Source organism: Lissotriton helveticus, chromosome 4_1 (genome assembly GCF_964261635.1).
Source record: "Lissotriton helveticus chromosome 4_1, aLisHel1.1, whole genome shotgun sequence".
Lineage (NCBI taxonomy): Eukaryota > Metazoa > Chordata > Amphibia > Caudata > Salamandridae > Lissotriton > Lissotriton helveticus.
This window is the reverse complement of record NC_136063.1, coordinates 1,406,340,382-1,406,354,528: the sequence shown is the minus strand read 5'-3', so window position 1 is coordinate 1,406,354,528 and position 14,147 is coordinate 1,406,340,382. Positions and strand designations below refer to the sequence as shown.

The 14,147-nt window shown below is 43.0% G+C and overlaps 1 protein-coding gene across 2 annotated transcripts in view; it reads left to right on the top strand.

Annotated features, from left to right (window-relative positions):
* The window catches only part of C4_1H5orf22 (chromosome 4_1 C5orf22 homolog), a 571,451-nt gene extending 561,236 nt beyond the window's left edge, over positions 1–10,215 (top strand). For both annotated transcript variants that reach the window (XM_078687957.1, XM_078687958.1), the window contains one exon: positions 5,625–10,215. In XM_078687957.1, coding sequence (XP_078544083.1) covers positions 5,625–5,757 — 133 coding nt within the window. In that variant the 3' untranslated portion in view covers positions 5,758–10,215. The remainder of the gene's footprint in view (positions 1–5,624) is intronic.
* Positions 10,216–14,147: the final 3,932 nt, after the last annotated feature.

Below are 14,147 nucleotides of genomic sequence, written 5' to 3'. Positions count from 1 at the left end.
TGCTTCCATTGCAGTTTGCTAGTAAACACAGAATTTCCTGTATTCAATTTAAGGATTTTAGTCTTCCTATCATATCCTTGATGCACAACAGTCATATCAACTACTTGGCTACTTAGCGATAGAACTCTGTTTGGCTTGCTTGCAAGATACCAACGCTTTCTTCCATGAGTCACTAGACCCAAAGTAGTGGAAACTGGCCGTTATAATGGAATTAGGCATTGGCCGAATTAGCTGCGTACCACTACAAGGACCTCTTCGAAGCGACCCAAAAATTCAGCCACACTACATGGAGTTCCGCAAGAGGCAGAGTGCGTTACGTCGTGCTGCTCACGCTGCTTTTTAGTGCCGGGTGTTTGTTCTGCACTGTAAAATAAGCACAAATTACACCAGTCGCAGCTCAAGAGGGTTCTTCTTCTTTCTGCTGCTCGAGTAGATATTCTACTTGAGTGGCAGCTTCCTCAACGGAAACCGAGCACTTCTCAACCCGAGCAGAAGCGACTATCCACAACCGCTCACGTTGAAAAACTCGCCTTGATTGTTTTGGATGTTGTTCCCTATTCACCAGAGTCTGGGCAGAGCTAGTATGGCAAATCATTTGTGGAGTGCTCCTTTTTTGCAATAGTTCCTAGGGGTTTGGTACTGTTGCCAGATGCTCGCCTTTGGCGCTTATTGCCTTAATCAAGGAATGAGTAGACGATTTTGATTTTGCTGTACCACGGATATGCTGATTCATGTTCTCATTCACTTGGATTTGCTAAGATGCAGTAGAGTGGAGATGAACCCCATTTGAGTCCTGGAAGGGGGACAAGTCATTTTGAGGTCGATCTTGTTGAGACATGTGAGGTGACCGCTCAGGCTTTGATTGCTCTCCATCGGTAAGGAGGGTTGTGCCGTTTTGATGTTCTTTATTGCTGGAAGAACTTCTTGTTTGCTTGAATATCAGGAATACATTTGCAGTTGTTTCTTTTAGTTTCATCTCTCTCTTTTTTGTTTTGTTTTCTTATTTTCTTCCATTTGCTTCTTGAAGTGGCCACTGGCTCCATAGAAGAATTTAATATTCGCTTCATGTGACAGTAAAGTGTTAGTATCAGGTGTTGGCTCAGCAGGGTTGGACTTTTCACATCCCTTGTTGTCCGAGAGACCCTGTTTTTTTATGCACCTCGCTACTATACAATACTTTGCTGAGCGATGTGGCGCAAAGGGATACGGTTGGCGAAGTATTTGATGTGACAATTTCTTTGGCTTTGTGACAGTAGAGGGTCTAGAAAGCTTATTACCTGTATTGGGGTAAAATGAACCTTGATGGTTTTTATTTCCTCCTCTAGGGTGGACACAATAGTTGGAAATTCCTGCAATTTTCGATAATAAGACTGCAGGTACAAAACAGACTCTGTTTATTGTTTTGTGTGTTTACTGCTGATGCTTTCGTGGACTCGCTCAATAGTTCTTTTATCTTGAGTGCATGTTCTCGAACCGGGAGTCCATAGCAGCAGTAAATTGTAATAGAGATTCCAGTAAAGCAATATGTGTGTCAAATTTATTGGATTAAAATTCAAGAGCTTTTGATGGAGCATCTACAGTCTGGAACAAGCGAAGCCAGGTGTCTGACTCCATGACTCTTCTATATTCGCGGGGTGTGCTCCTTCCTCAGCATTGCGTGAAGTTAACTGATTCCAGCACTATGTCTCATTGTCATTTTTTGGAGGTTCTGGAGAGTGAGCAATCTGTGGGCCCCCTTTTAACTGAAGGAGCAGAGGATTTAAGTCATATACAAAGCGAATGATCATTTGTAGAATGTGTTGTTGGAGGTGTAGACAGAAAGCTGTTTTTAATAGGGAAAGTACTTTTTACTGGAGAGAGGGAGAGGATTTGCTCTGCATCCATCAGGTCCTCTCGATTCCTGGTGGACCAGGCTCCGGTTCCTATACTCGAAGATCTTAAAGTAGGGTTTAGCCCTGGTGTCGAGGTACTGTCTTTGGTGTGAGATGTTCTTGCTTTCTTTTTTTCCTAGATTAATTTCCTCCCTGATAAACTGTCCCTTGCCCAAAGGGTCCAGTTTGTGCCAAACCTTTTATCTTCTTTCTGCAGCAGCAGCAGCAAGTTGGTTGCAAGCTGCTCCGTGTGGTTGCTGTTTCAAGTTTGCTGTGTCTGAATTGTTGAACGAGAATTGAAGAACAAATAATGGGCGGGGGCTAACTTTTCAATGCCAAGATATCTTTATGTTCTAAGATCTTGTCGTGTCTCCAAATGTTCCTTAGTAGCTCAGCCGCTTAGCAAAGATTGTTGGGGGCTGGGAGCTCTACCTGGCCGCAAGCCTCACCCGAACCTGGATAAGACGCTTTCACAGCGCGGGGCTCAACCACTATCATGTCTCGTCCTGATTACTTTTGCCTTTGCAGATTGTGGGTGAAGAATTAGAGATTTGAGTGAGGCAGCAAGGCAGCTTCATATCCTGGAACCCAGAGGGGGAGGGGAGGAGCATCGCGAAAGGTAAAAAAACAGTCTTCTTTGGTGACTTAAAACCTAAGTTGCCAGCTTTGAAGTGCTTTCTGTAAGTGTTTGAGCTTGCTGGGGGGGGGGGGGGGGGGGGTATCAGGAGAGCTGCAGAGACACCAAATAGGAAAAGTGCCTCAGCAACAGTAACTTGATGGTGGCCCTCCCCCATAGACTCACTTAGGCGCCATGTTCCCAGGAGCACTCTCGCCAGCCCGCTACCCGGCTTTCTTGGAGTCCCTCAGGCCTTACCGCGGAGATCCGCTGGCTGACTACTGGCAGTACCATGGCACTGCGACTTCAGGCTGTGGAAGGAGGTCATATTGATTTTGTGCCACTGGCTAGAACGCTTGTGGCCTGGGTTCTACTCTGTGGAGCGGCATTTCCCTCTTGACCTACAGCTTGTATGAAGGATATGGAGACACATCTGGCTGACAAAGGAGGTATGTCTCTTAACTGCAAAGGCAATCTGGTTGTCAATGTGGTGGGTCAATCTGGTGGGTATTTTGGTCTTGGGGCTTCTTCAAATTTTTTTATTCTACATGCAGTGTTCTGCAAAAAACAGCTTACTTAGTTGTGAGTCTTTGGAGGTTTCTACTTTTATTTAGCAGGGAAGGAACCCCAGGACAACCAGGCGGCAAAGGCCTGAGCTTATGTATGCGCCAGGTGAGCCTAATCCTTTGTTTCATAGCACTGGCTGAACTGCATCCAGCAGAGTCGAACTGAAGTGTTTGATTGTTAGTGTGCCCTTGTAAGAGTGATAGTGACTGAAACAGAAATGAAGATTGACGGCAATGCCGTCAAACCAGAATTAGTAGAACTACACAGGGTTCGGCACGTAATCAATAAGGCTAGGCCCTATCAATAAGTAGAACAAAACGAGTGCCAATTTTCAGACATCATTAAAAAAAATATCAATACACAGATATTGTTGATGTCTTTTCTTTGTATTGATATGTTTTTTTAAATGCTGTCTGAAAATTGAGCTTTGAAATGTTTTTCTTGAAGAAATACATGAAAAAGAAAAAAATTGCTGTGGATCATAGCGTGTGTGTGTTTTCATGAGTGAATGATTGTATGAAAAGATATCAGTATTAGCACTCGTTTTATTCTACTTGTCAAACCAAAATTAGCATTTATATACGAGAGCTAGAGAATTTACTGCAGAGACATTGTTCATCTGTATGCAGCTGCCGTACATGAACTTTAGCACAGCTGAGATGACTATATCCATCACTCAATAAGATGGAAATAGAAAATTGCATAGGCGCGTCCCATTTAATCTATGTTTTGAATGCCACCACTCTCCATATGAATTACTCATAATAAAACAATATTTTTCAGGCTGTATGCTTTCTTGTGAGGGAGCACTAAAGGAAGGAACTGAAAACCGGAATTAGAATGCAAAGTAGAAACATAGAAACGCACCTACACTACTTTTGTACTCTTGTGGGTGGAAACTGGTAATTTTTACACATTTCCTTCCATAGACAGATTCCAGTTCCTCTGCCATAATCCATTCAGGCGCTTTGCAATTGAAGGCTACAAATCTTAGACTGGGCACATATTGGATCTTCAAAGTACAAATGATAGGAAGCAACGTAGAGAAAAGGAAGTCTGAGAATACTGCTGCCTAAGGTGGATGATGAACAGAACATGGCATATGAACTCTTCAATACATATTGCATTATCTGTTAATTTGTATTATTCTCTCTGTAGAGAGAAGGTTGTGTTTAGTAATGTTTGAAATTGGGGACTGTAGTCCATGTAGTAGGAATCCTTAATTATATAGGCCGTGCCTCTCATAAAATTACCTTAGTGGCGATTCTAAGGACATCCTAGATGTTAGAGCACCCCCACCCCCCTACAGTTGTTCATCCCTATTAAGGCACCTTGTTTAATTTTGAAATCATATTTTATTGAGTTTGTACAGTACCTCTTGGGCAATCGCCCGATATAAACCATTTTGAGACCGGGTAATGACAAGCTACCAAGCATGGAAATATCATTGGGTACAGGGTGTATATATAACAAAATTGAAAAACAAAACTTTACGCAGACTTTAACACCCCACCCAGACTGGCGAGCATATTTAAATACAAATGTGTGCCCGAAGAAAGAAAACACTATACCATACAGTATGGCCCATATCATCCAATGGTAACTGCTTTTCAGGGGGTTTGAGAAGGAAGAGGAGGAAGGTCTATGCCCCGGTATGTAGCCCATCAAGACCAGATTTTCCTGTGCTTTTGAGGCCACCCAGCGCTTGAAAGACTGCAATGTCCACGCCCATGCAGTTGTCTAGTTCCTTTCTCCATTTCCCTATTGTCGTTGGGGAAGTCCCTTTCCCTAGCTGGGCAATATCTCGTTTGGCAATTGTGAGAGCGAGGAAGAGTAAGTGTTGTTTGTATGGATTCCCTCCTCTGTCATCTGTGCTACGGAGGAGGAACAGTCTGGGGTCAAGTGGGAGATCCCAGGACAAGACTTCTTTAAGACAGGTCGAAACTCTGCGCCAGAAGGGCTGTATTGCAGTGCAACTCCATACTGTGTGGAAAAATTGCCCCTCCTCCCTGTCACATCGTAGGCACTGAAGGGATGTGATGGCTCCCATCCTCCATAGACGAAGACTCGTGTAGTATACGCGATGGACATATTCAAATTGAATCAGACGGACCTAGAAGACACTGCAGCACCCCGAGGACTAGCAATTGCCTCCACCCAATCATCATCTGTCAGTTCTGAGATATCATCTTGCCATTCCTTCCTGGTCGTATGAAGAGTCGTGGTGGAGTGTGTTGTCAGTGTTTGAAATATTTGTCAAATTTTGTGTGCACCCAAATCGCTCATAGGGAGGCGACCCTCTAATGGGTGAAACTCGGGGAGGTCATCTAAGTTTAGAAGCAATGGGGTTAGAGCATGGCGTAATTGGAGATACTTGTAGAACTGGGTTTTATGAAGATGAAACTCCTCCTGCAGTTGCTGGAAGGACACTTTGTTTAATTTCGACACGTTTTAACCCTGGTCTCTCGAGAAGAAACGTTATTTATTATACTCTCTGAAATTGAGCACAGACTCTTTTTATTCATTGTATTTTTTTACCATTTAATTAATGTTGAGTTCTGCATTTGCAGATCAAGTCTGGACGACTACTGTCCCTCAGAGCAGGTGGACGTTATTCAGGAGAAGGTGTTGGACGTGCTGCGCTCAGTCTATGGAAGCCTGGACGTCCACTTGGAATTCTCACCTGGTTCATCATCTGTGTAAACGGAAGGAGCCACTCTTAAGGAAGCATTATTACTTGAAAGATGTAACCACACTGTCTCATAAGAGGATACTCCGTCATGTGTACTTTTTCAAAGGGGTCCTCTGATCAGCTCCAAAAATAAGAATCTTCCTTAATGCAGAACCCATATATTTTTTTTTTATCACATTTTTTATGCACAGTAAACTTTTCTTAAGGTAGCAATTAACCAGGAAAAACTGAACAATCAGCTTTAATATAATGCATCATAGGACTTTCCGCCGAATCACTGTTGAGTGTCTTAATTTGTTTTTTAGAGAATTAGACATGACATCGTTAGCTAGAACCTGTGGTCGCACCGCAGGGACTGCCTCTATAGATCATCCCTGAGAGCAGGGACCAGATTTAAAGCCGTGATAGTGAAACAAAATCAGTAATAAAGAAAATGAGGCCTACAGTTGTGATGTGTCCTACGACTTGTTTCAGTACTACATTAGAGTGGTGTCTTTGTGTGAAGAGATGGACAATGGCCACAGTAAATGGGCAGAAAATTCTGAAAAATACAAAAACACACTTTACTTACTATATTTATATCTTTCATTGCTGCCTTTTTGACAATACTGAAAACTTTAATTTTTTCCCGGAGAATTAAAGTCTGCATCGCAGAGCAGTTTTTAATCTCCACATAACAATGTGGAAATGCCTTCTTTTGTCAGTGGTGCTTATTCTTTTTGCCTTTGTTGATAAACCTGCGCTTATGTAAAGCACTCTCTCCAAAGAACATCTGAAAGAGAAGGCTAAAACTGTTTTAATCCTCCGGCAGCAGTGAAGGAAGACCTTTTTTCCAACTGTGCCTTTTCTTTCTCGTCTCTTTTGAGAAACGTGTGTTCAGGTAATGTACTTTTGATCCCATAGTGCGTATCAGGGTGAGAAAGCTAAAAAACAGGTTAGGGCAGTTGAATTTGTCTGACTGTCCTTGCCAAATGTGCTTCATTTTATTGCTCTGCCTAGATTGAGTATTCTCGTTAAAGATTTATTGAGGGGTTTCTAGGTGATTGTTTTGGGAGCGTGCATCCTACATACATTTTTAGGAATTACTTCAATAGCTCTGTACCTGCAGCACAGTGCCTGTTCTTGTGTTCTGCAGTCATTTGATACCCCTTTGTCAGAAAAAATAACTTCTGTGTGACTGCCTTTACTTTACGCAGTTCAAGTTGTATGCATAAATGTTAATGGGATTAAGTGATCCTGACCAGCTCTGCCTTTATGAAGTCTTAAGCAGTGTTACACATTTTATAGGGGCACTCACAAGTCACTGTTTGGATGGAAAAGTGGATGAAAGAACCTCTAAATTCTAAGATACTTCCTCCTGCCACATGTTCAGTTAAAATGCCTAAAACTGCCGACATACAACACTACTTATTGCTGTTGTAGATTGACTTTGCCTTTGTTCTTGGGGAGCCAGGAGCCATTGTACAATGGGTGAATTCTATCCCTTCTTGCCTGCATTAAGGCCCTCCAAAACATACTGCACTCCACCGGTGCCCTGGCGCTCCATCTTCACTGCATCCCTTTTACAACGTTCTGCCCGTAGCCCACTTTCATTTACTCTGTTCACTCCCAAATCCCGCATGTTTATACATTTCTGTGCCACCATAGGTGACTATGGGTAGAAACTGAATTTTCTGTGCTCTGTAGAGCTTTTCATACAACTGTGCTCTACGCCATGACTGGCCCTGACCACAACAGCTTTTGTACATTTCCTCTTGTATGCTTGTAGAAACTAATCATGGTGTTGGTAGTCATTGTAACCTCTATATCGATGTTCTTGTTGGCCTCTCTGTTAGTGGTTTGCCCATACAGTGTCTCATTCCTTGTCTCTCAAATCTCTGTGAGGTAGTAATATTCTGGGATGGAATGCTTGGCTGGTCATCTAGCAATTATTATTAGGCTCGATGACGGTATTGCAACTGGACACTTTCGTTAAAGCCATGAGTTTATTCTGGGCTCCAATTTTCCTTAGTCATTGAATCCATATTCTAATGCAAGCCAGTGGTTGCAGAATGAGCTTCATGTTTCTGCAGCTGCCTACAGTACTGGAGTCAATCTCTGCAACACACTAGTTCCTATGGTGTTAGGAGCTAAGCGGTTTTCAGCAGTCTTATGTTGAGCCTGTGGTAGGTACACATCCATAGACAATATTATGAATGAAAATACAAATGCTGAGACGAAATAGAGGGCTGCAAAATCCACTGACCTACAAAAAGTAGGATCTCCTGCTGTTCCTTCATGGGTAATTGCAACCCCCAGCTGATAGCAAAGGGCCCTTCTTGCTCAGACCCTATTGGGATACATACCTCAGAGATATAAAGCGTCCACTGCTTTAGCTCATAGCATTTATCTCAAGGCCTCTTATCTTCAGTTATACCTTGAACCACAAGGATCAGTCTCTTGTTTATAAACCTTGGAATTGTGTTAGATGATCTCGCATTCAGATTTGTCAGTATCTCAAAATTAAAAGCACAGTTGCCTTTCAGATTACAACGCAGTCAACCAAGGTTGAAGCTGCTCAAAAACATGTTATCATGTGATTTCTGTGTACAGTACGTTTTTTAAGGAAGTAAAATACAATTTACACATTTGGGGAGAAGCATTCTAAATTCAGTAATGAATTTGGGTATAAAAGTCAACTGATATTCCTCAGTTGTTCCTCCGGACATTAACCATCAGAATGTGTTCTTTCTTTCGCCTCATTATTTCTTATGTCTATCGCAATTTGAAGCCAAAATTCATGGGTCTATCATGTTTATTATATGCTAAAAGGACTCCAGGGCTGCAACTATGTGTAGCGTAACCCTCATTCATCTTAGTTAATAAGCCATTCAGGGACGCTAATCCAATTACATTCATTCATATCATATTAAAGAAAAAAAAAGTGATGCTTTGTCGAAACTGTTGTGTTTAACAGCATCAATGCAAAGTCAGTACTGTGCACCCTAGACAAGTCCCTGTTTTACAAAGACTTTTCTGTGACTAGGTGCAACAGTGACTTCTGAACTTCTAATAGAAAGTCACACCTACTCATGAGAAAAAAGCTTTGTGAATTGCATCTCAGTGTTTGTCACTCACGCATCATGTTAAGATTTTGGGTGTGCTCATTAGAGATATGAAACTTAACCAAAATTGGTTTAATCCGGATGGCCTAACGTACAAAGCAGAATTGAATGGAATCGATGATTAGCACTGTCTACAAGTAAACTGTGTTTAAAGTTTAATATGGGCCATTTTTTACTTGTAACAAAAAACTTAGTAGTCGTACCGTAAACTTTCCTGGAACATGTGGCCCTTCAAGTAAAGGTTTAGATTCCTCTCGAGTTTAGCTAAAACTTGCTTTTAGAAATATACTTATCCATGGAATAACTTGAGGGTTTCTCGCCTTAATCTTTTTCGCCACAAAATATGAATAACACATTGAGGTTTTTCCTGTGTTAACATTATGTAAGACGTTCGTGTTCTTCACAAGTGGTATTTATTTTTAAAGATTGGACAGTAGTGGAAGTGCTTAAAAACTATCCGTATGTTTGTTTGTACATGTAAAGCTCTTACCTGCTTCCATGAAGAGAGACGTTCCTCAGAGGAAGTGAATGGAGTCTTGTGGGAATCTGTGTGAATAATCAACAGAAACCTCATTGTTGACGTCCAGTTTTTCCTTCGCCCTAGCTTTTAATAGATCAATGCATTTGTATGTAACACACTTGTATTGTGAGGGAAAAATGATATATTGATTGTTCTGTATCCTGTACATCTTCCACTGTAAAATTTTGGATTTTCACAATCAGTTTTAAAAACTCCCATTGGAAACGGTCATCTTCGCAATTTGTGCAGTTGTCAGCACTGATGTTTAATTTTAGTATCGATTATGAACAAATAACACATTAGTTATTTTACAAAGCTATAAACTAGAAGCTGCTGTAGTGCATGGATTGTATTTTGTACAGAAAGAAAACGAAAGTATTGCATTTTTAGTTGTATCTGTTTTTATTTGTGTTTTAAAGCAACAAACGTCTAGCATTAGTTGCCTGAAGAAAACACTGTGAAAAATATGATTAAAATGTTCTTTAAAATATAACGTGTGTTCCACAAATGCCCATGTGCTATTAGCAAATTAATGTTCCTGTTATATGACTACAATAGTTGTAATGTGTCTCGCTGTTTTCGATTTACAAATAGATGGCATCTGAGTCCCTTGCCATATGTGTAGCTGTTTTCCTATTTTTACAGTTCGAATGTTTATTTTTTATCACATTCTTGCTGTTATTGCATTGTGGTGATTACTGTAGTTTGGCATATTGCCATGTGAGGAATGTGCCTGTTTTTGTGTCCTATATATATTTATAAATATGTATCTCAAATAAAAAGTGAATTATATGTATATTTACATTTGTGTCATCCAATTAGCAATAAATAACTATAAAAATTAATACAGTAGTATAAATTTGTGAAGTGTATTGAAAGTTTATTCAGTGTGATACTTAGATAATAGTACAGTCACAAAAGCATGTCCTTGGATAATATTAAACGCGCATGTGCCTAAATAGTTTGAATAAAGTCCAGTTGATCTGTTGGTTTGTACGTAAACCGTGGGTATAGTGACTTCCCTCCCACGTTCAATGTCATGCTGCCCCTTTAAGCAGGTATGTGTGAAATTTTCCATTATGCTTGCGTAGCTCGCTCTTTTTCGTGCTCCAATTTATATTAAATCTCACCAGTGTAAATTTCGTACACTTATTTGTTGGCACATACTGTTTTTATCACAGTATATTTCGCAGAGAACAGGTTTGGGCAGAAAATATTTCCCAAAATAAATTTTCTCCTCAGAAGAGTCTTCTTGGTAGTATTCGAAGTGGCTTTTAAATGCCAGATGTGCCCTCCTCACATTCGGTTCTCTCACTAAAACCCCCAATATGTTTTCACCACCCCCCTACACTTATGAACTACCTTCCATACAATGTCTTGCCAAAGCCACAACTTTGGGGACATTAACCACCTCCTTAAACGAGCTCAGTGTTAAGGTCCAATATTGTTCATGTACTTTTAGTTACATTTATTTTCTGATATTGTTTTTAAGAAACCAACTTGCAGCATTAACTGTCTGCCTTTAAAAAGAATTGCCTGACCACAAAATCTGTGAGATGCCATATTTGTGAAAATGGAAGTATTCTAAGACATAAATCATAGGACTGGTTGGGCATTCAAGAGAGCTTAAACTTCGCCTATTTGGAACAAACCCGAAATAAAATTAGATCATTAATTAATTCCACTGGAAAAACTAGTACATCAAAGACATAAACCAGATATTTACTTTTTGAAAGTAAAACTCCGGTAACTAGGCAGTCGACTCGTGCTGAGGCCTGCATCACAGGAGCGCTGCGCCCTGACGGGGCCATGCGTCTGACTGCGCAGACTATAAAGGAGCATGGAATCCAGATACAGGCCTGACAGAGTTGGAGCACAGTGACTGAGCTGGGACATGGGGGCCCCTGATGTTTTATCCTGTGCCTGGGGAGCATATGAAGGCCTTTTAGGCCCACTTGGTGCTGCAAACCCTACCCTCGATCGCCGCAGAGAAGTTGGGTGATCCCATTACGCCTCAGGAAGACAAGGGGGCTGTTCGGGACATGGCGTCTGGTCCAGATGGTCTACTAGCAGAATTTAGTTTCACTTTTGTTGGAGCACTGGCCCGAGCTTAGCTGACATGTATAATAGAGCGTTGGAAGGGAATGAGCTGCTGACTACCATCAGGAATGCGATAATCCCAAAGACAACAATACAAGGGGCACCTCCTCCAGCGTATTGCCCGCTACCCAGGTTGAACATGGATTTTAAGCTCTTAAGTAAGATATTGGCCATGCGCCTCCTCATGCACATGCAGGGGTTGGTTCATCCTGATCAGTGCAAATTTATCCCACAACGTAACACCTTCCTTAATCTCCGTCATTTGTATTCGGTCATGTTTGGTACCCTGTAAGAGGATGCTGAGGTAGACCTGATGGCATAGACCTGGAGAAGGCATTCAACACCCTCAGCTGGGCCTATTTTAAAGTGGTTATGACCCTAAGGCAACTGGGGCCTCAGGGAGGTGCGGGTCCGACTGTTATGCACCAACCCTGCAGATTGGGTCCGTCCATTCAGGATCGTGTCTGACTCTTACAAGCTATGTCTTGGTAGTCATCAGGGATGCCGCCGGCCGCTCTCTTGTTGACCCTCGCTGTTCAGCCAATGGCAGAGTTGTGCGGGTTGCGAGGTCAAGGTATGGGTATCCTGACAGCTGACTCGGAACATGTGGTATTATTATATGAGGAAGACCTCATGTTGTATTTGTCCAATATGACAACTGATATCCCCTCCATGTGACAGCTCCTGCATGAGTTTGGCGAGCTCTCTGGATTACGAGTGAACCTGGCAAAGACCTGCATCTTTCCAATGGTTCCCAGTTCGGAACGACCAAAGGCATTGGTGCTGGAGATTGGCTGGCCCGATACGACTTTGGATATTTGGGAGTTCAAATAGATCAATCCTTAGTGGGCATAGGAGAGGACAATATGGGGGTAGTGCTTCGCTCCTTGAAGGGGAATTTAGCCTTCTGGTGCTCACTCCGACTCCTTATTATGGCACAAATCGCTTTGGTCAAAATGATTATCCTGCCCCGGCTGCCTTATTTCTTTACCAATCTCCCAACCTGATTATTGGCCCCTGTGGTTTAGGCAATGAGACTCACTCCTGAGAGAGCTCATCTAGGATGGGGCGCCACACAAGGTGTCCTTGGACACTCTTAGATGGCCTATCTAGGAGGCGAGCCTAAGGGGAGATCTGACTTTGAGCTATATTACCTGGTTGCCCAGCTGCAATGTATCACACTCTGGCTGGATGGTGTAAGCCTGGCCGAGTTAAGACCCATGGGATCTGTGCGCAATTGGGGGACACTTCTTGCCTGCTTGTTGAAACAAATGCCCAAGGGAGGAGGGGTCGTGTGCTTTTGAAGACGGTTCTCCGATGCTGGCAGCGAGGTGTCTGGCAGACTAAGGAATGCCCATTGTATGCCATTCACTCCTTCTGGTGGGTTTGTCAGATGGGGGCCCTTCATCCAGCAGCACAACGGAGGACGTGAACAGAGGCAGGGTTGCTGATGGTTGAGGACTGCTACGAGGCCTCCCTTCTGATTCCTCCGGAGATCTTGATGGAGCCCCACGGTTTGCCCCTGCACAGTTACTCACTTATGAGGCACTCTCTGGTGAGCTTGGATGGATGAACACCCGACACATGACATTCTACACCTACCGCTGTCCCTGGGTAAGAGTAGGCATCTGGTTAAATGGTTGTACAATGCCCTCAACAGGGTGGTGCAGAAAACTGAGCACCCTCCGGCAAAAATGGGAAGTAGTGTTGGGCAGAGCAGTTTTAGACTGCAAGTGGGTGAAGATGCTGTCCTGAAACACCCTGTTTTAGGTAATTCAATGTAATTACTTCCACCATGCTTATCTTAGCCCGACGAGATTGACTGCAATTTATGGCGTGGAGCCCAAGGGCTGTCGTCGCTTCACTCTAGCAGAGGCGGATTTCTGTCACATGACCTGGTCTTGTGCCTATGCACAGGCATTCTGGGCACGGTGGTGCAGAGGCTGAATGGGGCACTTAACCTGGATGTTCTGTGAACTTTGGAGGTGTGCCTGTTGGGTTTATTCCCCCGCCTGGCACCCAAGAAGGTGGGAACCTGATTCCTTGATCTGGCCCTAATATTGGCCAAAAGGCAGATTTTCATGACTTGGAAATCTGCAGTTGTACCAGTGATTGGAAGATGAGAGGCATCTGTCAGGGATTGGACCTGGGCGGAAGACCAGGCACTTTGCAGAGAGGAGGCGTGGGGTCTGCGAAGGCAGCCAATACCCCCCCTGTGGACAGAAGTGCGCTAGATGCATTTGAAAACCTTGGCGGGCATGCTTATACCTCGGCGGAGGGGTCTGGATATGGGAATGAGAGCAGAATGGCTGACTGTGAACATACATGGGGGCATTAAGTTTAGGATGTGGTGCGGTCGTCTCGCTGTCCTGCATATTGGGACTGCATGACTGGGCAGTAACTCCCCTCCCCCCCCATGCCTCTCTATCTCCCTGTACATTATCCTGTTTAAGATGCCGAGAATGCCCCACTTGGAACCTACGGTTTGCTTTGATATGTTATGTTACTGGTTTTAATTTTGTTATCCTACGTCCAGACACTGCACCGTGGAACGCTTTCCCTTGTAGTGTCTCATAGGATGTATGTAGTTGGGAACATTTGGGGGAGCGGAAGTACCATGAGAAACGATGTGCACAACTGTATGCAATGAGGAATTGAGTGTGCCATCCCCCACCCC